General features: G+C 44.3%; 1 protein-coding gene across 2 annotated transcripts in view; it reads left to right on the plus strand.

Annotated features, from left to right (window-relative positions):
• The first annotated feature begins 205 nt into the window (after positions 1-205).
• SHC4 (SHC adaptor protein 4) overlaps positions 206-21,595 on the plus strand; it is a 131,424-nt gene continuing 110,034 nt past the window's right edge. Inside the window, exon 1 of one of the 2 annotated variants that reach the window (XM_069596605.1) lies at positions 206-1,060. In XM_069596605.1, coding sequence (XP_069452706.1) covers positions 476-1,060 — 585 coding nt within the window. In that variant the 5' untranslated portion in view covers positions 206-475. The remainder of the gene's footprint in view (positions 1,061-21,595) is intronic. The other variant, XM_069596604.1, reaches the window with a different exon arrangement.

Genomic DNA, 21,595 nt, shown 5'->3' on the forward strand with positions numbered 1-21,595 from the left:
CAGACATTGCCCCGCCCTGTGGGAACCGGAGGGAGCAGGTTTGAAAGTTCCTGTGTGCAGAAGGGAGGATGGGGGTGGGGGGCGCTAAATATTTCTGCAAGGCTCCCGCACCGCCAGCGACGCGGCGGGACCGGCTGGCTGGTTCTCCGCCCGGTTCCGTGCCCAAGAGTAGGAGGTGAGCGATCCTCGCCGCCGCGAGGCTGGGTCCAAGCTTTCCCAGCAAGGAATCCCCGACGAGAACACTGGGTGCTGCCGCTGGGCCACAGACTGGACCGAAATCAGCTGGGTAGGCGTTTTCCCCTGGGCTGTTACCCTCGAAGACCCGGAGCCGAGGCGGGCGAGCGCGAGAGCGGAGTTGGAGAGGTGGCTGCCGCAAGTTGCACGGGGCATTGAGGCATTTGTTTCCCGTTCCGTTTATCTGGCAGACGGCGAGGCGATTTATGCAACAGTATCCTGTTTCAGCACTGCCAAGGCTATGCGAGAACGCGGTCAGGACAGCCTGGCCGGACTCGTGCTGTATGTAGGACTCTTCGGGCACCCCGGGATGCTGCACAGGGCCAAGTACAGCCGCTTTCGGAATGAGTCCATCACGTCCTTGGACGAAGGCAGCCCGGGAGGCTCGACCGGGAGCAAGGGCTCTCCGCAGCCTCCTTACCCCACCCTGGCACCACACCTGCCCGCTGAAGATGCTGCCTTGGCCTCCCAGGAGAGCCCCACCCCATTGTGCACCTTGATCCCTCGCATGGCCAGCGTAAAGCTGGCCAACCCAGCCACCTTGCTGAGTCTGAAAAACTTTTGTTTGGGTACCAAAGAGGTACCACGACTCAAGCTCCAGGAAAGCCAGGACCCGGCTCCCAGCAGCCCGGCTTCCCCTGAAACCAGTTTCAATAGGGCCGTGCCAGCACCTCCGCCTCAGCGGGACCCCTTGGGGCACAGGGCGACCTCTTTAACTCCTGACGCCTGCCCACTTCCCGGCCCTGGGGAACCAGCCCCCCGGAACAGACAGGACAGACACTCTGCGCAGCACCTGCTGGGGCTGGGCATGAACTACTATGTGAGGGTAAGTCTGTTTCCCTCTTTGCACTGCTTCTGCAAGGGTCATATTCTCTGCTTTCTGAAAGGGGCTGCGCATCATCCGGCCGAGTTTTAGATTTGGAGAAGTCACCATGGGGCCTTCCAGGTGGCGCTAGTGGTAAAGAACCCACCTACCAGTGCAGGAGACCTAAACGACACAGGTTCAGATCCCTGGGTAGGGAAGATCCCATGAAGGAGAGCTTGACAACCCACTCTAGTGTTCTTGCCTAGAAAATCCTATGGACAGAGGAGCCTGGCAGGCTACAGTCCATGCATAGGGTCCCAAAGAGTCAGACATGACTGAAGCAGACTTAGCATGCAAGCACGTAAGACATTGTGTAGCTGGAGGGGGCGGAGAAGGGAAGGTGGTCTTATAGGTTTCCCTACAAATATCTGGCCTGTACTGAAATCACATGACTTTTGGTTCAAGGGCACGAACTGGTGCTACATGTTAGTGTAGGTAGTTGCCAAGGATAGGGGCAACCTCTCATAGAGAAAGCTGAGATGTCCCTGCTGGACTGAGGATTCTGTACAAGAAGAGTCAAGAATTTCAAATCTAATTAGTGATTAAGACTCAGTAAATTGTACTGGCCATTGTATTTCAGTAGAGATTTTTGTGCTGGAGGAATACATAGTATAAGGGACCTGAATTGTTTTTAAAAATCTAATTCAGCATTTAACAAACACTTCTCCAAACATGGCTGAATCTCTAATCTTGTGTTAGGAGGTAGCATTAGGTCTTTGGTGCACATTTTTCGTCTTTATTGCCTACGCTGTGGCCATGGGGCCTTGTCCATGAGCCATGTACAAAATCAAGGTCCTTATTGGCCTTGCATCTGCCCTTTTCTATTCCATATCCGAGTAAAAGAAGCTTTGACTTCTGTTCTTCTAGAGCTCACAATTTCAATCAGGGAAACCAACAAATACAGGTGAAATAATAGAACAATATTTAGCAACATATATCTGGTGTGAGATGCTGAGGGAATTCAGGAAAAGGGGAAGGTTGTTGTGGTCTGGGATTCATTCATAGGGGAACCCTCAGGGGAAGGTGCATCTTGGAAGAGCTATCAGATCTTTATTGGCAGAAAGCGGGAGATTCCTGGCAGCGCATGAATTGGAGCAAAGTCCAAAGGCAGATACCACTGTGGTTACTGCAGGGGAGCATCATGCTGGGCTTAACTGAGAAGAGAGGGAATGCTGGAGGGTAGCTGGTGGTAGAGAGCATGGCTGGCATATAGCTGATGCTCAAACAAATATGAGTAAAATAAGGCAAATTACAGACAGATCTCGGGTAGATTGGCGGGGAGGGAGCAGCTGACCAAAGCTCTTAATGCCCAAATAGGGAGTTTGTAACACTCTGTCTGGTAAACAGGAACCTTCGTAAGTTTATAAATCAACTACAACCTGATGAAGGTGGTTTCAAAAAGACCACTCTGTGAATTTATTTGTGAAGCAGGGAAAAATGAGCAATTGGGAGGTTGATAAGAAAGATACTCTAGTTTAGGCACCAGGGATGGTAACATGGATTAATGTGAAGATGAGAGAAAACAGATGAATATGAGTCTCTGTGAAAAGAACCTCAACAGTCTTGGATGACAGAGCAGATCATTTCAGATCATCATACAAATAATAGATGGGTGAACATTTATTGAGCAGTGAGTAGACTGCTGAGTGTGTTTATTGCTATTTATAGTGGCTGTGGATGATTATTGATAGAGTCGTGAGGCATGAAAGATAACTTCAGATGTAAGCCTCCCGGTGGGATTAGCGATGTTAGTAATAGAATGAGTTGGGAACAGGGTCACATTATGTTTAAAGTAATGATATTAACTGGTTCTGATTTGTAGGTAGCAGTTGTGTAAGACTAGCACTCTCGTGAGAAGTCTGATCTGAAAGTAGACATTTGAGAGATAGCCCAATAACTGTATCACACACAATTAAGATCTCAAAGAACGTTAAATAATGAATGCTGAAAAGGTTACAGGGAAAGCAGGCTAGGGACAGCCTTGGTGAATTGATAACAAAAACCTCCAAGGAAGATACATTTATAGGACACTCAGCTCTTATCCTCCCTCACAGTGACACAGCTCATTATGGAAATAGTTTCATGTATCAACTAAAAGTTTGTGGGTACTTGATGGATGTGAGCCTGAGTGAACTCCGGGAGTTGGTGATGGACAGGGAGGCCTGGTGTGCTGCGATTCATGGGGTCGCAAAGAGTCGGACACGACTGAGCAACTGAACTGAACTGAACTGAACTGAAGTATCCTCCAGGCTCTAATGGGAGAATGTGATTCTCCTACCCCATGCTCGGCACCTGCCTTCCCATCACCTGGACATCCTCTGTCTTCTGCTTTGCCTTTCCTTCCCTCTTGTGCTTCCTTCCACCTCCCCACACCCATACACATGTACAATTTCTAATGTGAAAGAAATTGCTGTGTGATCTCCATTTCCCTAGGGAGTGTCTCCAGTGGCATTTTAGAGTTTTAATGAGGGTGCCATCTGTCTTTTTCCTGGTGATCATGACGGATCCTAGGAAAAGTGCTGACCTCATGATCTATGTGAGTCACACTGTTGCCAATAGACAGTGACATGAAACACCAGTGAACACCTCTTTTAGGAAGTCAAAAATACATGGAAAACCATAATTTATTAATTTTTATAAAACCCTAGCATTGAAAAATGGAAGGAACTCAAAATTTATCAAGCTCAATGCCTCTATGAAGAAACTGAAGACTAGAGAAGTGATTTCTTTTTTATGGCCACACAGGTGAGTCAAAAGAAGAGTTAGCGGCAGAATCCAGTTGTCCTGTGTGTGCCAGTCTTTGCTCCTTTCCCCACAGGTGTTCATCCTGGTTGAGATTCTGCTCAAAATTCTTTTAGATGTGATGTGCACTCATTTTAAAAGATGAGATGCCAACCTGTTAATTTATAGTGAAAATTATTGTGCCAAGGAAACCAAAATTGTGCTCTCATCTGCAGAAAAATGTGCATAGGAAGAGTTAAATCAAAGGTCTCTTGATGATGATGGAATCAGAGTAGAGAAGTGAGAGAGATACTCTTTTTGAAGAATCTATTTTAGGACGATAACACCTGTTTATAAGTTTTACGTGTACAACATTACATTTCTACTTCTGTATACACTACAATGGGCTCACCACCAAAAGTTTAGTTTCCATCTTTCACCATAGAGTTGACCCCTTTACAAAGCTGTTTCACCCCTGCCCCTTCCCCTCTGAACCTCTACTATATCCTGTGTATCTACCTGTTGTTTTGCTTTATTTATTTTGGTTTTTATATTCCACATATGAATGAAGTTATATGGTATTCAGCTTCTCTGTCTGACTTATTTCACTTAGCATAATACTCTTAAGGTCCATCCATATTGTTGCAATTCTTTTTTATGGCTAATATTCCATTGTGTGTGTGTATATATATATATGCATGCATGCTAAGTTGCTTCAGTCATATCTGACTCTTTGTGACCCTATGGACTGTAGCCCACCAGGCTCCCCAGTCCATGGGGATTCTCTGGGCAAGAATACTAGAGTGGGTTGCTGTGCCCTCCTCCAGGGGATCTTCCTGACCCAGGGAATGAACTTACATCTGTCTCCTGCATTGGCAGGAAGATTCTTTACCACTAGCACTACCTGGGAAGCCATATATATATATGTGTGTGTGTGTGTGTATATATATATGTGTGTATATATATATGTGTATATATATATATATATTTCACATCTTCTTTATCTGCTCATCCATTGATGGGCACTTAGTTTGTTTCTATACCTTGTCTAATGTAAATAGTGCTGTGATGAGCTTAGCAGTGCATACATCTTTTTGAGTTAGTGTTTTGAATTCTTTGGAGAAATACCTGGAAGTGGCATTATTGGATTGTATAGTAGTTCTGTCTTTAAATTTTTGAGGAACCTCCTTACTGGTTTCCATTGTGACTGTACCAGTTTTCATTCCCACCAACACTGGATGAGAGTTCCCTTTTCTCTACATCCTCACCAACACTGTTTGTTTCCTTTTGGATAATAGCCATTCTAAGAGCTGTTCTTGATGGCTGGTGGACACAGGGGGTCTCTTTCAGGTAGAAGACAGCCACATATTCTACCTTCTTATCCACATCATGTGAATGCTCCTCTCCTTCCCAAACCTGTTTCATTCATCCTCTTCTCTGTTGAGAAAATATGTGCTGTGGACCAGATGTGTGACAGGAACTATTCCAGGATCCTTAGGGACAGATCAGTGGATTAAGAGACCAGATCTGAACCCTCATGGAACTTACATTCCAGGGAGGGAAGCTGAGTCATGATTGAACAAACCAGTAAATATGTATGTGTAAGTAAATATAATATGTCATGTGTATTAAGTGCCAGAGAACATTAAAGCAGGGGAAGTAAGAAAGGCAGTTAGTTGGCTGGAGATGGAGGATATTGTATTCTTTTTTTGTATAAAAATGGCATGGTTGGAGCTCCTTTTAATTTTGTTGTCTTGTGTCTTCTATCTTCACAGTAAGTACTTAATTTGCCATCTACTCTAGGTTAGAGTTGTCTTTAGGTTAGATATTCTTTTAAAAATGACTCTTTTTTTTGGTCTTATGATATAAAATCAGTTATACAGCTGAGAATACTTTATGAATCCCAAGAAACTATTTTTGAATAACTTTCATTCAAGCTCAGACCTTAAACTGCCTGAAGGTTTCTCAAGAAAAGTGGTCTAGCAAACCATTCTTTGAGAGATACCAAATTAGAAATGGACAGCCAGACTGGGTCTGAGCAAAGTAGTGAGGTGGGTGGGGTCTGTTAAATGTGGCCACATGGTGACATTTGTCCCCACCATAACATTACATTTCAGTTTTTTATGAAGTCTTTCCAATTCACTTTGTCTAGCAACAAACATTCATGTGGAGGTCTCCCAGGTGCTCAAAATAGTCTGTGTACGGTGAGCCTGGAAGATATATAACACAACCAGTGCTCTCATGTGTAGAATGAGAGAATTGATCTCAATGACCTAGAAGGCCCCCATCACCAGCATTTTTCTCCTTCTTCCAGTCTTACTGAGATATAATTGACATACAGTACTATATAAGGTTAAAGTGTACAGCATACTGGATTTGATTTATATACATCATGAAATGATTACCACAGTAAGTTTACTGAACATTCATCATCTCATATATTAATGGATACAAAAGAAAAGAAAAACTATTTCTTTGTGATGAGAAGTCTTAGGATTTACTCTCTCAGCAACTTTCATATATAATGTATAGCAGTCCCAACACCAGCATTTACAGGCACTAAAGCTCCTTTCTCCATGTGGGAGGTATTTAAATATTAGTTTCCTTTCCCATACCCAGTTCCCAGATTGCCTACAACTTAGTTCAGAGACTAAATAAATCAGAGGCAAAGAAACTAACCCAGACAGAACTGCCACAGGTTAGCACAGTAGTTCTTAAAATAAAACACGGAGAAAGGCTGTTTTCTCTGGGTGAGGACATCGAGACTCAAAGAGTGTATTGTCTACCCTACACTTTACAGTGTAAGTAAATAGCAGACTGAAGATTCAAATCCAGGTTGATCTCACTTCAGTGCTCTTCTTCCCACCCTCTCCCCTTACCTCCAAGCAAGTCAGGCAGTCCCGCAGGTTCCTAAGTGGAGTAGCACAGATGAAGGACCATACTGGGCAGGAGAACTTTTTATGGGACCAACCCACAGAACTTGCCTGCTTGCATTCATTTGCGTGATTTCAGTCTCCTCACCTCAGCTGCACCCAGTGCAGCCGTTTCCACAGACTGTATTAATATCTGAGTGCTGCCGTAACAAGTGTCACAGACCAAATGGCTTACAGCCACAGACATTTATTCTCTCTCGGTTCTGGAGGCTAGAAGTCTGAAATCAAGCTCTCTGCAGGGCCATGATCCCTCGAAGCCTCTAGGAGAGAATCCTTCGATGCCTCTTCTAGTTTCTGGTGGCTGCTAGCAGTCCTTGGCATTACTTGGCTTGTAGAGGGATCACTCTTGTCTCTCCCTCCATCTTCACATGTCTTTCTCTCCTGTGTGTCCAAGGACACCAGTCATTGGATTAAGGCTCTCACTAATCCATTATGACTTCATCTTAACCTGACTGTATCTGTGAAGACTCAACTTTTAAGTAAGGCCACATTCATGGTTTTGGGGGTTAAGACTTCAACGCACCTTTTTGAGCTATGCAATTCAATCCATAACAGTGCCCCCAAAACATTTATTGCAATGTGTTTGCCCACAGAAACTTTCTTGCCTTTTGGGCTCATCAGTTTTGGGTGCAAATACGATCTTTTTACTTCCTCTGTAAATCTCATGGTATGTTCTCACCATCCATCTTCCCTTTTCTAATGTTGTATCTTAATACTGAGGCTGTAGACTAGTATTGCCTATTGTCCACACTAGATGTGGTCCATAGTACTATGATGTTCCATCTGCCCCAACTGTCTCTTCTGTAGGAGAGCACTGGTCTAGGAATCATGAGGTCTAGGTTAAAGTAATGGCTCTGACACTAGCTAGTTGTGTGACCTGGGATGAGTCATTTCACTTCAGTGAACAGAATGCTATCTATGATCCTAAGACCCCACGTCCCCTTTCCCATTGTCTGAAATCTATTAGGATCTCTTTTCTGAAGGAAGTAACTTTTCACACCTTTGTCCCAATAGTGCGGAGACAGAATGCCCTTCGCATCCTCTTGCTAACGCTGAGCTGGCTTCACCAGTAAAGCAGAAACCTTGCACTAGCATGGATACAGGTAGTCAACATTTTAGAGAGATGGTGAGAGAGGAGTCAGGTGGAACAGTATCCGAGTATGGGGTTCCAGGGAGGAGTGGAGGGTGGGCAGGTCCAGGAGGCAGGCCAGTGTGAATGATGGTGGCCAGTACTCTGGGACCATGGCTTTGCTTACTTGGTTTAGCCAGCGGGGCCATGCTGGGGCTTGGCATCCAATCCACGGTCTGTAGGAGTACCAGGAATTAACCCTTCTCTGTTTCCTCTGGGCAAATGTGATAAAAGAAAAAGGCCCTGCCACACACATCAGCAGTCTAATAACTCTAACCTTGAAAGTGGAAGATTCCTAACCCTGGGGAACCCTTGAAGAGACTGTCCTACAGTTTATGCAAAATCGTGGGACCTTGGTTGTGTGGATTAGTGGTGTGTGCACAGTGAATGGAAGTGGCTTTCTGCTTCTGCTGTTTTCCCTTTTTTTTTTTTTCCTTTGGAGTTATTGGTGGATAAAAGAGACATCATACAGGTGGGAGGAAATAATTCCAGCTAAAACTGACTCTCTGGCAATGAAGGTATTATATTTTCTTACTGTTTCTTTCTTGAAGTAGATGTAGAAGTGGATTCTGCTAGAAGTTAGGAAAATCCTGGCATAGTTGACCCATTGTTCCTGTTGTCTTTAAAACTGCACATATCCCTTGATCTGACCAGTCCTTGCTCACCCCTGACCACTAGAGCATTAGTTGGAAGATAGTATTTCAGAGATCACCATATCCAAAACCTTCATTTTGTAGTTGAGGAAAGAGGCTCAGAGATGTAAAATGACTTGCCCCAAGTCACACAGCAACTTAGTGGTAGAACCCAGACAAGAACTGCCAGTTCTGTCTGTGCTGTGCTCAGTCACTCAGGTGTGTTTGACTCTTTGCGACCCCATGGACTGCAGCCCACCAGACTCCTCTGTCCATGGGGATTTTCCCTTGCAAGGATACTGGAGTGGGTTTCCATGCCCTCCTCCAGGAGATCTTCCCAACCCAGGGATCGAACCCAGGTCTCCTGCATTGCAGGTGGATTCTTTACCATCTGAGCCACTAGGGAAGCACAGTTCTGTCTAAAACACTTTTTTTTTTTTTTAAATTGAAGTACAGTTGATTTACAATGTCATCTTAACTTGTGTACAACACAGTGATCTATCTATCTATATATTATTTTTCAAATTATTTTCTCTTATCAGTTCAGCTCAGTCGTGTCCGACTCTTTGCAACCCCATGAATCGCAGCACGCCAGGCCTCCCTGTACATCACCAACTCCCAGAGTTTACTCAAACTCATGTCCATCGAGTTGGTGATGCCATCCAGCCATCTCATCCTCCATTGTTCCCTTCTCCTCCTGCCCCCAATCCCTCCCAGCATCAGGGTCTTATCAGGCTCTTCGCATGAGGTGGCCAAAGTATTGGAGTTTCAGCCTCAGCATCAGTCCTTCTAATGAACACCCAGGACTGATCTCCTTTAGAATGGACTGACTGTATCTCCCTGCAGTCCAAGGGACTCTCAAGAGTCTTCTCCAACACCACAGTTCAAAAGCATCAATTCTTCGGCACTCAGCTTTCTTCACAGCCCAACTCTCACATCCATATGTGACCACTGGAAAAACCATAGCCTTGACTAGATGGACCTTTGTTGGTAAAGTAATGTCTCTGCTTTTTATCGTTTATTATAAAATAATGAATGTAGTCTCTGCGTATACAGTAGGTCCTTGTTGGTTATCTATTTTATATATAGTAGTGTATGTGTCCAGCATTCTATTTTCTGCCCCTATCTTGCCTCACTTGCCCTCACTCCCCAAAGTAAATGTGCTATGCCAAACATACCTACATGATTGAAATATTGAATACACGTCTTTTTTAAAGACCAGAATAAAAATGTTTTTCTGATAGGAAAACAGCCTTTAAAAAGCAATGAGAAGGAAAAGGAGATCAAGGAAGAGTGGAAAGGAGCCCAAAACGCATTGGCTTTGCCAGTTTTACCCTTTTGTCTATGGAGGTCCCGGTGGGTGGCAACGTGTCCATGCTGGACCAGGACTTGTACAGCGTGCATGGACTGACCTTATTTCATTCACCTTCTGAAACCCCTTGGGGTCATTTGGCACATGTGGCTTTTCCCCTCACTTCCATTTTCATGTTACTTTAAAGCTAGTACCATGCTGTGTCGTCACATGGGTCAGATGGAAGCATCCCTGTTTCCCAGTGTGACAGCCCCACCATAAGGAGAGTGATACAGAAGATACACAGGGCTCAGGGGCAAGGCCATGCCACAGTGTCTTCTTCAGAGCAGGGTTGTGAGGTGGCTGCGGTCTCTTCCCCTCTCCTAACAGTTATACGCTTTGGATCTCAGGGTGGTCTGGTCAGATTTGCAATGAGGTATCAAAATCATGGTGACCAAAAGATGTAGGCCTCAGTGTTGTGCACAAGTAGCTACTACATGAAAAGGTTGCATCTGAAACAGAGTTTTCTGAAAGGATATTTGGGAAAGTCAAGAGGCCTCAAAGAGCTGGACTTTTGAAAACATTTGTTGGGGGGCATCATATGAGAATTTATTGATAGCATAGCAATGATGATAAGGAAGTATAAATTTACAACCATAAACTCAGATGTACAAGTTCAGTTCAGTCACTCAGTCGTGTCTAACTCTTTGTGACCCCATGGACTGCAGCACACCAGGCTTCCCTGTCCATCACCAACTCCCAGAGCTTACTCAGACCCATGTCTGTCGAGTCAGTGATGCCATCCAACCATCTCATCCTCTGTCGTCCTCTTCTCCTCCCGCCTTCCATTTTTCCCCAGCATCAGGGTCTTTTCCAGTGAGTCAGTTCTTTGAATCAGGTGGCCAAAGTACTGGAGTTTCAGCTTCAGCAACAGTCCTTCCAATGAATATTCAGGACTGATTTCCTTTAGGATGGACTGGTTGAATCTCCTTGCAGTCCAGGGGACTCTCAAGAGTCTTCTCCAACACCACAGTTCAAAAGCATCAATTCTTTGGCGCTCAGGTTTCTTTATAGTCCAACTCTCACATCCATACTCGACTACTGGAAAAACCATAGCTTTGACTAGATGGACCCTTGTTGGCAAAGTAATGTCTCTGCTTTTTAATATGCTGTCTGCTGCTGCTGCTGCTAAGTTGCTTCAGTCGTGTCCGACTCTGTGCAGCCGCATAGATGGCAGCCCACTAGGCTCCTCTGTCCCTGGGATTCTCCAGGCAAGAATACTGGAGTGGGTTGCCATTTCCTTCTCCAATGCATGAAAGTGAAAAGTGAAAGTGAAGTTGCTTAGTGGTGCCTGACTCTTAGCGACCCCATAGACTGCAGCCCACCAGGCTCCTCTGTCCATGGGATTTTCCAGGCAAGAGTACTGGAGTGGGGTGCCATTGCCTTCTCCGTTGATATGCTGTCTAGGTTGGTCAACTTTCCTTCCAAGGAGCAAGCGTCTTTTAATTTCATGGCTACAGATGTACAAGAGATGTCATTAAAATATGTGTGTGTATATATATATTTAAACTGTAAATATTTAAAATCATATGAAATCCAGCACTAAGCCCTCTCTTGTTTGTTTGACAGTATTTTCCATTTTGGTCATTATTTGTCCCCCAATCTCAGGATCACATAATGAATCAAGGGGCTCTAATTTGTGCCCCTAAATAGGGGAGAGGCCTCTTACCTTCAGTTCATTGTTTGTGGATGGTTCCCTAAAGGCAGGAGCACCCCAGCATTTGACCTTCTTTTGGCCATTAGGATGTTTACCTTCTCTGGAAGCCCCTTCTGCGAATCCAGCCTCTCTAGCTGCAATCATGTGACCTGTGGGAGGTTCATGGGATTGAGACAGGGAGGGAGGGAGGGAAAAGAATGCAGAGTACAGGCAGTGCCTACCCAGAAAAGAATCTGGAACACAGCGGTCATAAATCAACAGTTTACTGACACATTTTGTCTGGTCAAATTAGAAAAAAAATTTTTCTTTTGATCAGTACAACATTTTAAAAACCAAGAACATTCATATAAAACTCTGGATTTTTCTGGCTTCTTAGAAGAGCTGACAGCACTAGGCTAGCCATCCCACATGTTAACAAATGACCAGAGGTGGGCACTGAGCCACAGTCCCAGTCAGTTGCAGTCACTTCCATCACCTGTCTGTCCAGATCCCCACCCACCCCACCCCACCTCCCGCAAGGTGGCTGAGTTTGCATAACTACCTGAGACATTGTCTTTTATTTTCCACTTTGGAATACCTGGGAGAGAAGCTGAGAATGTCCTCTTCCTGGGCACCATAGTGGGGCTTCTTTCTTTTATGCAGTGGGACGGAGTATTGGGAATGGGTGAGACCCAGGAAACTGGGATGCGGCCTTCTCCACTCAGAGGTTCTCTTCCCATCCTCACAGAGTTGCAGAGTTTTCAAGAGTAGTGGGGCTCCAGGACTAGTGGAGGCCATTCCTATTTTGTGAAAATGTGTCAGGCAAAGTTGGTTTGTGTTATCATTTCTTTGGGATGGTGAATTTTCCCAGAGAAATAATGTCGAAGGTTGATAAAGCTTTCTCATATGGCTGGGGAGAGGATTAAGTGAAAAAAAATTTATGTATAAAGATTAGCACAGAGCTTGTCACATGGTAAGTCTCAGGTCGGGGGAGAAGAATGAACTTTCAAAGTTCTAGGAGTGCCTTTGGGCAAAAAAAAAAAAAAAAAGACTAGCTTCGATTTTGGTGTTTTTACCATTCCCTTTAAAAGCAAGCGAGTTCCAGAAAAACATCTATTTCTGCTTTATTGACTATGCCAAAGCCTTTGACTGTGTGGATCACAATAAACTCTGGAAAATTCTGAAAGAGATGGGAATACCAGACCGCCTGACCTGCCTCTTGAGAAATCTGTATGCAGGTCAGGAAGCAACAGTTAGAACTGGACATGGAACAACACTGGTTCCAAATAGGAAAAGGAGTACGTCAAGGCTGTATATTGTCACCCTGCTTATGTAACTTCTATGCAGAGTATATCATGAGAAATGCTGGGCTGGAAGAAGCACAAGCTGGAATCAAGATTGCCAGGAGAAATATCAATAACCTCAGATATGCAGATGACACCACCCTTATGGCAGAAAGTAAAGAGGAGCTAAAAAGCGTCCTGATGAAAGTGAAAGAGGAGAGTGAAAAAGTTGGCTTAAAGTTCAACATTCAGAAAACGAAGATCATGGCATCCGGTCCCATCACTTCATGGGAAATAGATGGGAAAACAGTGGAAACAGTGTCAGACTTTATTTTTTTTGGCTCCAAAATCACTGCAGATGGTGACTGCAGCCATGAAATTAAAAGACGCTTACTCCTTGGAAGAAAAGTTATGACCAACCTAGATAGTATATTCAAAAGTAGAGACATTACTTTGCCGACTAAGGTCTGTCTAGTCAAGGCTGTGGTTTTTCCTGTGGTCATGTATGGATGTGAGATTTGGACTGTGAAGAAGGCTGAGCGCCGAAGAATTGATGCTTTTGAACTGTGGTGTTGGAGAAGACTCTTGAGAGTCCCTTGGACTGCAAGGAGATCCAACAGTCCATTCTGAAGGGGATCAACCCTGGGATTTCTTTGGAGGGAATGATGCTGAAGCTGAAACTCCAGTACTTTGGCCACCTCATGTGAAGAGTTGACTCATTGGAAAAGACTCTGATGCTGGGAGGGATTGGGGGCAGGAGGAAAGGGGGACGACAGAGGATGAGATGGCTGGATGGCATCACGGACTCAATGGACTTGAGTCTGAGTGAACTCTGGGAGATGGTGATGGACAAGGGGGCCTGGTGTGCTGCGATTCATGGGGTCGCAAAGAGTCGGACACGACTGAGCGACTAAACTGAGCTTGGCATCCTTTCCCCTAGCCAGCAGTGCCACCCTGGTGGAACTTTCTTCCCTAAGCCTTTCCCTATGATGCTCACCAGGGCAGGCTTGCCCTCTTCTCTAAAGTTGCCTACTATTTCTTTACTAGTCAGCATTCCTCTTCCTTCAGTACAGCAGAAGGAAAAGCATTTGCCTTTGGAAAAATATTTATTACTTCATCAAATCTTCATTGTAGTATTTCTCAAAGTTTGCCAAGCATCAACTATATCAGTTAAAAATACTAGTTAAAAGTGAAAATTTTAACCTTACCCCAACCCCCGCACCCCCATCCCCCAGCCCTCCAGCCATCCTGAATTTGGTGGTTCAGAATCTCTGAGGCTGGGCCCCAGAAATCTGCATTTTAAACAACCCCACCTATGATTGGAGAAGGAAATGGCAACCCACTCTGGTATTCCTGCCTGGGAAATCTGATGGACAGAGCAGCCTGGTGGGCTATGGTTCATGAGGTCAAAAAGAGTCAGACACGACTGAGGGACAGAACGCCAACACACACACACCCACTATGATCTTCTGCTGCACAGAAAATTTGGGAACCTCTGCTGAGTCCAGCTGGTGCAGTGGTTCTCAGTCAGGGATGATTTTGCTACTAAGGGGACATTTGGCAATGCCTGGAGACATGTTTGGTTGTCATAACAGGGGAAGGGGAGGGGAAGTACTGGCCTTCAGAGACTAGAGGCCAGGGGTGTGGCTCAACACCCTACAATGCTCAGGACAGCCCCCACAATACAGAATATTCAGGCCCAATGTGTCAATAATACTGAGGCTGAGAAATCCTGAGTCATAGGGACGAAATGCATAAACCTGGGCTGTGCATTTTGAGGTAATAGTGAATAAGGAAAGAATCAACATCTGATTCAGCATTTGACTCCTAAAAATCTAACCCAAGTAACTTCTAACTTTCTCAGGCCTTCTCCTTTATCCTCTCTCTCTCTTTTTTTTAAATATTATTTAGTTATTTATTTATGTGGCTCTGCTGGGCCTTAATTGCAGTATGCATGGTCTTTGATCTTCATTGCCACATGTGGGAATCTAGTTCCCTTATCAGGGATAGAATCCAGGCCCCTCTTCATTGGGAGCACATGGTCTTAACCACTGGACCACAATGAAAGTCCCTCTTTTAGTCTCTCTCAAATCCATAGATTCTCTAAAATTGTAGTTTACTTTCACCTCCGCCCAAACAATACTGCTGTGGCTTCCATATCAGGATCTCAGAAGATGGGAATGAGAGTAAGGGCCCTATGTTGTTATGACTCAGTTGTACATCAGATATGTCCACACTGGCAAAAGAGTTGACCTTTACTCAGGTGCTTTCTGGGCTCAGTGGCATTTGTAGACTGACTTGGTATCCTAACCAGGGGTTTCTACCATTACTGATACCTTCACTTCCATAGGGAAATACCTTCAGAATTTAAAGATAACTTACACATAGATTTTAAGAACAGAGCCTGTCTTGGGTTGGAAACTTCCTTTTGTTAGAGGGAAAGAACTGCTGGAAAGCAAGCAGCTTGAGCAGAAAGCATATGCCCTATAAGTATAACCCCAGAAATTAGATTTTTCCCCTCAATGTCATCAGAGAATAATTTATGTGAATCATTCTTTGGGGAATGGTGAAATGTATAATTCAAACCTTTTTTTTTTTCAACATAGTGCCAACTCTGGGACCTTGAAAGGCATTGTCTCTCCATGTCCTGTCTTCTCAGCATGACTCCTTTAACCCTGGACACAGGGCTCAGATGGATACATTGACTACAAAGTACTGTTTCATAGTGAGTTAAGTGATCCAAGGTCACAGAGCTCATCAGCTGCTGAGCAGGGACTGTAATTCAGGTTTCCCTACTCCCAGGCCAGGGCTCTTTTCACTACCTTCTGTGAATAAGGTGTAATCTTGTATGAGGCAGTTACAGAAAGGAAAGGAGAACAAAGGTGTCCACACAAATTCCTATAATATATGGCAGTGCTTAATAGATGACACCAAAGTGACGCAAGCAAACCGTGTGGGAATTCAGGGAGGAAAGGGACTCCTTCCACTTGAGATGATTGTAGAAAACAGGGTTTCTGAGTCTTGAGAATGGATGGGGTTTCCATAGGCAGAGATGGAGGAAGAGCATTCTAGGCCATTCTAGGCAAAGAGGGTGAGGCATGGAGGTGGGGAAGTGCAGGATATATTTTGAGGAACAGAGAGTACAGTTGGACTTGGTTGGATGATGTGTTAGGTATGTGCTGGAGATCAGAGCATGGGCTGGTGCTATAACAAAGTTGTATAGTATCCGAGAAGTTGGACTTTCCAACAGAAAACTGGTGAATAATTTTTGAATAGGGGAATTGCAAACTTGGAGGTATGTTTTAGAAAGATTACATGGGCTTCAGTGCTCAAAGAGGACCCAGAAGAAGGGAGGCTAGCGAACAGGAGCCCATGTGAGAAGTGGGTTGGGAAGAAAGGCAGTGGCAATAGAAACCAGGAAAGATGCGAGACCCACTCAGTGAGGACAGGGTTAGGAAGGAAAGGTCTGGGCATCAGGGGTGAATTCCACTTCGCATGTGCTGCCTTCAAGATGACCTCAAAGCATCCAGCTGGAAATCTCCAGAAGAAAATGGGATAGTTAGGTCTGAGGAGAGGGTCTGTTGTTGTTGGCATCAAAGCCCAGGGAATGGACGAGGCTACCAAAAGCAAACTGTAGAACAGAGATGCATGCCACATTGAAGTCTTCTGTGGAGGGAGAGGAAGAACAGGCCTTGATGAGCAGGATAGAGAGATGACAGGGTCCTCTAGGGAGAGAGGGGAGAAAGTTTCAAGGAGAGAGAGGTTGGATACAGGAGTATCAAACCCATAGAAGATTCAAGGAAGATGAGAACTGAGAAAGAGCCATGGTTTGGCCTTTTATCTTCTTATTCCCCATCTACACTAAGATATTCACATTCAACTGCTGCAAACCAAGCATAGAGTTGGATGCTCCAAACCTCCACTCTCTCCCCTTGCCTTCTCAGGAAGCAGCATCTCCCACTTTCCAAGTCAGGACCACATACTCTGCCATACTCCACCCAGACTTCAGTTATCAAGTCCTATCAATTCCACCTTTAGGATGTTTCCCGCGCACCTCCATCTTTCTCCACCTCCACTGCAATTTCTAAGGAGGATGCTCTACTAGACAGCATTTTCGAACTTAATGATCAGCTTATTATGGAACTATTTCATGAAACACACTTTGTGAAACTCTACAACGGTAGCTTTCAATTGAAATTAGGAGATGAATCATCATAATATAACATATATACGTAGAGAAAATAGATACTTCAGGGTACTGCACTCTTAAAAGCAGACAACTTCTATTTGGGTAGTCAGAGAAGGCTCCCAGGGGAGATGGCATTTAAGATGGTCCCTAAGGTTGGATAGAAATCTAACCATGGGGATTATTTTTTAAAAAGGATATTCTGGATGGAGGGGACATAGATGAGGAAATATAGGTTATGTACAAGGGAGAGCACTGATTTCAGTTTGGCTAGAGTAGAGACTGCTTTGGAAAAAAAAAAAAATCAGTGGATAGTAAAATTTGAGCCAGATTAAATATCAGGCTAAGGAGTTTAGATGTTTAAGGAGGCATGAGGATTCATTTGTGCTAGAGAAGGGAGTGACTGGAGGTGGGGAAGCCCTTTCAAAGGTTATTGCAGTGGCACCCCACTCCAGTACTCTTGCCTGAAAAATCTCATGGATGGAGGAGCCTGATGGGCTGCAGTCCATGGGGTCGCTAAGAGTCGGACACGACTGAGCGATTTCACTTTCACTTTTCACTTTCATGCATTGGAGAAGGAAATGGCAACCCACTCCAGTGTTCTTGCCTGGAGAGTCCCAGGGACAGGGGAGCCTGGTGTGCTGCCGTCTATGGGGTCGCACAGAGTCGGACACGACTGAAGTGACTTAGCAGCAGCACCAGCAGCAATCAAGGTGAGAAGTGTCTATATGAGGGTCTTGGTAGAGGGAATGAAGTAAAGAAACGCTGGTAGAGACATTGTGGAAGAAACATCTGATAAAGAGGCAGAGAGGGAGGGCAGATTCCAAGCCAACCTTTTACCTCTAAAATGTTAAGGTAAAGGCTTAGGGTGAGATGGGAGGACATGCCAGTAAAAGACATGGGGAATCACAGAAGAAGCAGAGCTGGAAGGTGAGAGATTTCATTGCTGATTTATGGAACTTGAAGTCATGGAGAGTCATCTAGACAAGAGGGAGGTGTCCTGCTGCCAGGCAGAGTTGGGGGGAGAATCTGGCCGCTTAGTCAAGCTAAACAATTGAGTGTTCTTATCTGACAATTGTCTGAGTAAAACAGAGATTTTAGGTAATTTTAGAGGGTGGTAAAGTGTTTTTTAATGTGTAGTAGAAGGTCTCTTTTGTGATGAAATATTTCATATACTGTATACTTTTGACCCTTAAGTTAAAATTGTATAAATATGCTTTTGTGTTGTTGAATCAAGGCCTTTTCTCTGTTTTATACATACAATGCTTAATGTCCCCTTTCACCATTCTTGCATAAATTTGACTCGTTTATCATCTACATTCCTTCTTTCAATTTCTTTAGAGTGTGATGAGTTCTCAAACACGTCTTCAAAGCACTCTGAGTACAGAATCAGTTTCATTTTTTAAAATATCCTTTTAGAATTGACTTACTGCTACTACTACTAAGTTGTATCAGTCGTGTCTGACCCTGTGCGACCCCGCCAGGCTGCCCCGTCCTTGGGATTCTCCAGGCAAGAATACTGGAGTGGGTTGCCATTTCTGTCTCCAATGCATGAAAGTGAAAAGTGAAAGTGAAGTCGCTCAGTTGTGTCCGACTTCACGACCCCATGGACTGCAGCCTACCAGCCTCCTCCATCCATGGGATTTTCCAGGCAAGAGTACTGGAGTGGGTTGCCATGACTTATCCACATTTAATTTAATGTGATTTAAAAAAAGCAACTTACCTTCGTAAAGTCTTTCCAAAGTTTTGATGTAACTCTTAGAGAAATTATAACCTTTTAGAAAGAATCCACACTCGTATTTTATTTTGTTCAGTATCTACTTGTTGCTGTTGTTTTTTAGTTGCTAAGTCATGTCCTGTTCTTTGTGACCTCATGGACTGTAGTGTGCCAGGCGCCTCTGTCCTCCCCTATCTCCCAGAGTTTGCTCAGATTCATGTCCATCTAGTCTGTGATTCTATCTAATGTACTTGGATGATGTGATTTCAATAGCAATGACAGCTGCCATATGCAAGTATGGAACAAATACAGTGGGATTCTTGGTGAGTCCGCAATTCAAATGGTGGCGGCAGATGTAGACATTCCAGTAACCTGTTGGCTGCAGCAAGTTGGTGAAGTGGTAGCCGGTTAGCAGAGTTGTATTGTAGTATTGTATGTGTTAACAGTGCAGCAACTTGGTTTGTTGATATGTCTCAAGGTCCCTAATTTTTTGTTGTCACATGGAAATGCTTTGTTGCATAGTTGTAATCAATGAGCATGTTTTCCATCCTACTTTTTTTCCTACTAAACTTGACAACATTATCTTGCCCTTGAAAAGCAGACAGCATTTAATGAATACTATTGTACTGGCTCTCCAAACGTAAGGTTTCTGTTCAGGGAAAGTGATACACAGAGAGAGAGTGTCTGAAGACAAACTAGGAAATAAAAACCGCAACTAGGAATACAGCAGATATCCTGACTGTCCATGAAGAATCCTGTGCAAGACCCTGTTTTCAGGAGATGAAACTAAATCAGCAACTATAAGGGTCTCTCTGGGGATGGAAGTTTAAATTTAGAAATTCATCTATGGCCCTAAGCCTTTCTCTTTATGAAGAAAACCAAAACACATGCAGGATTTGAGTTTCCTCCACTATTGTATATATTTACCAGCTTGAAACTAAGAAGGCCCACCCTTTTTTCTCTTGATAACAATCTGCATTTTATAGGGTGCCCTTTCCATCGCCATGACATTTTATAAAATTAAGCAAATAGAATAACTTTGTTATAAGAACAGATATAATTTTTTTCAAGTGTATTTATTTTTGGCTGTTCTGGGTCTTTATTGCTGAGCACAGGCTTTCTGTAGTTGCGGTGAGAAGGGGCTGCTTTTCGTTACAGTGTGTGGGGTTCTCATTGTGGTGGCTTCTCTTGCTGCCAAGCATAGGCTGTAGCATGCCCCGGCTTCAGTAGCTGCAGCAGGTGGGCTCAGCAGTTGTAGCTCACAGGCTCTAAAGTGTAAGCTCAGTAGTTGGGGCATAGTTGCCCCATGGTATGTGGGATCTTCCTAGACCAGGGATTGAACCTGTGTCCCCTGAATTAGCAGGCAGTTTCTTAATCACAGGACCACCAGGGAAACCCAGGCAGTTGTAATTTATTCTTGGTAGCTTTTGTTTGTCACTTGGAAAAACTACATCTCTCAGGTGCAATAACATTAAATATTAGAAATATGCTCTACTTTACCAAAAACCAATTTGCCTTTATATATCTCTTTATCATACTCAACAAAATGGATATATTTTAGCTCTTATCTGCTTGGTGCTCCTAGGAATACAAAGCCCTCCTGGATCCTGATAAATGAGGTTGTTCTCTCATTTGTATTTTTTAAAAATGGAAAAATCAGGACTAGAATAAGAAGAGCTATGAAGACTAACCTGAGTTCTTTGTTTAACTTTTCTTTATTGTGTTTTCTGAAACGTCAAAGGTAATACATGCTCATTTTGGAAAAAATTCCAACAATGCAGAAGGTAAAAGGTAAACAATTTGCCACTATTAAGTTTGCTTTGTGTTCTTTCTTTTTTCCTGAGCATTGCATATGTGTGTATGTGTGTGTGTGTGTGTGTCTGTGTGTGCACACATGCACGCTAAGTTGCTTCAGTTGTGTCTGACTCTTTGTGACCCTATGGACTGTAGCCCACCAGGCTCCTCTGTCCATGGGGATTCTCCAGACAAGAATACTGGAGTGGGTTGCCATGCCCTCCTCCAGGGGATCTTCCCAACCCAGGGACTGAACCCAGGTCTCCCGCATTGCAGGTGGATTCTTTACCTTCTGAGCCGCCAGGGAAGCCCATATAAAAAATATACACACACATACAGACATAGTTGTTAACACAGATGAAGATTATATCAGGCACCCTGTCTGCATCATGCTTTTTTGGGGGGGCTCTAACTGGTAGATTAGGGCACCCTACTGTGTCAGCGAGTGCTGATCCTCAGTGGTAGCGTAGTGTCCCAGAGGAGGGTCGCGCTTCTGGTTTTTCCTCTGTGGAGAGACAGGTCCCTGACTTTCTTGGGCCTGAAGGGAGACCTCACTGCCCTGTACCGCTTCAGCTTGCTGTCCTCTGTCCCTCAGCTTCTCTCCTCACCTGCACAGTTGCTTCCCCAAGTCGAGTTCTCTCAGCCCCAGGGGAACCTGGCCTTCCGTCTAGGGACATGAACCTCCATGTAGTCTGTAACTGGGGATACTGAGATCATCAAGACAGACCATTTCCCCAAGGGAAGTGAGAGAAGCGTAACTAACACTAGTCATTTTGCGACAACTCACGGTGTGTGGGGGCATGTCTGTCAATGTGAGCATGTATGTTGTTTTGGAAGGCAAAACTCTGGGGTTTTCTCTGAATATTTCTATTAGAGAAAAACACTGGGATTACATAAATTCTGGTGTGCATTTTTGGCTGGCAATTGGTTCATTCTTAGTATATAGACTAGCTTATTTGGAGAAGACTCTTGAGAGTCCCTTGGACTCCAGGGAGATCCAACCAGTCCATTCTGAAGGAGATCAGCCCCAGGATTTCTTTGGAAGGAATGATGCTGAAGCTGAAACTCCAGTACTTTGGCCACCTCATGCGAAGAGTTGACTCATTGGAAAAGA

The sequence above is a fragment of the Ovis canadensis genome, chromosome 7 (genome assembly GCF_042477335.2).
Source record: "Ovis canadensis isolate MfBH-ARS-UI-01 breed Bighorn chromosome 7, ARS-UI_OviCan_v2, whole genome shotgun sequence".
In the NCBI taxonomy this organism is placed as follows: domain Eukaryota; kingdom Metazoa; phylum Chordata; class Mammalia; order Artiodactyla; family Bovidae; genus Ovis; species Ovis canadensis.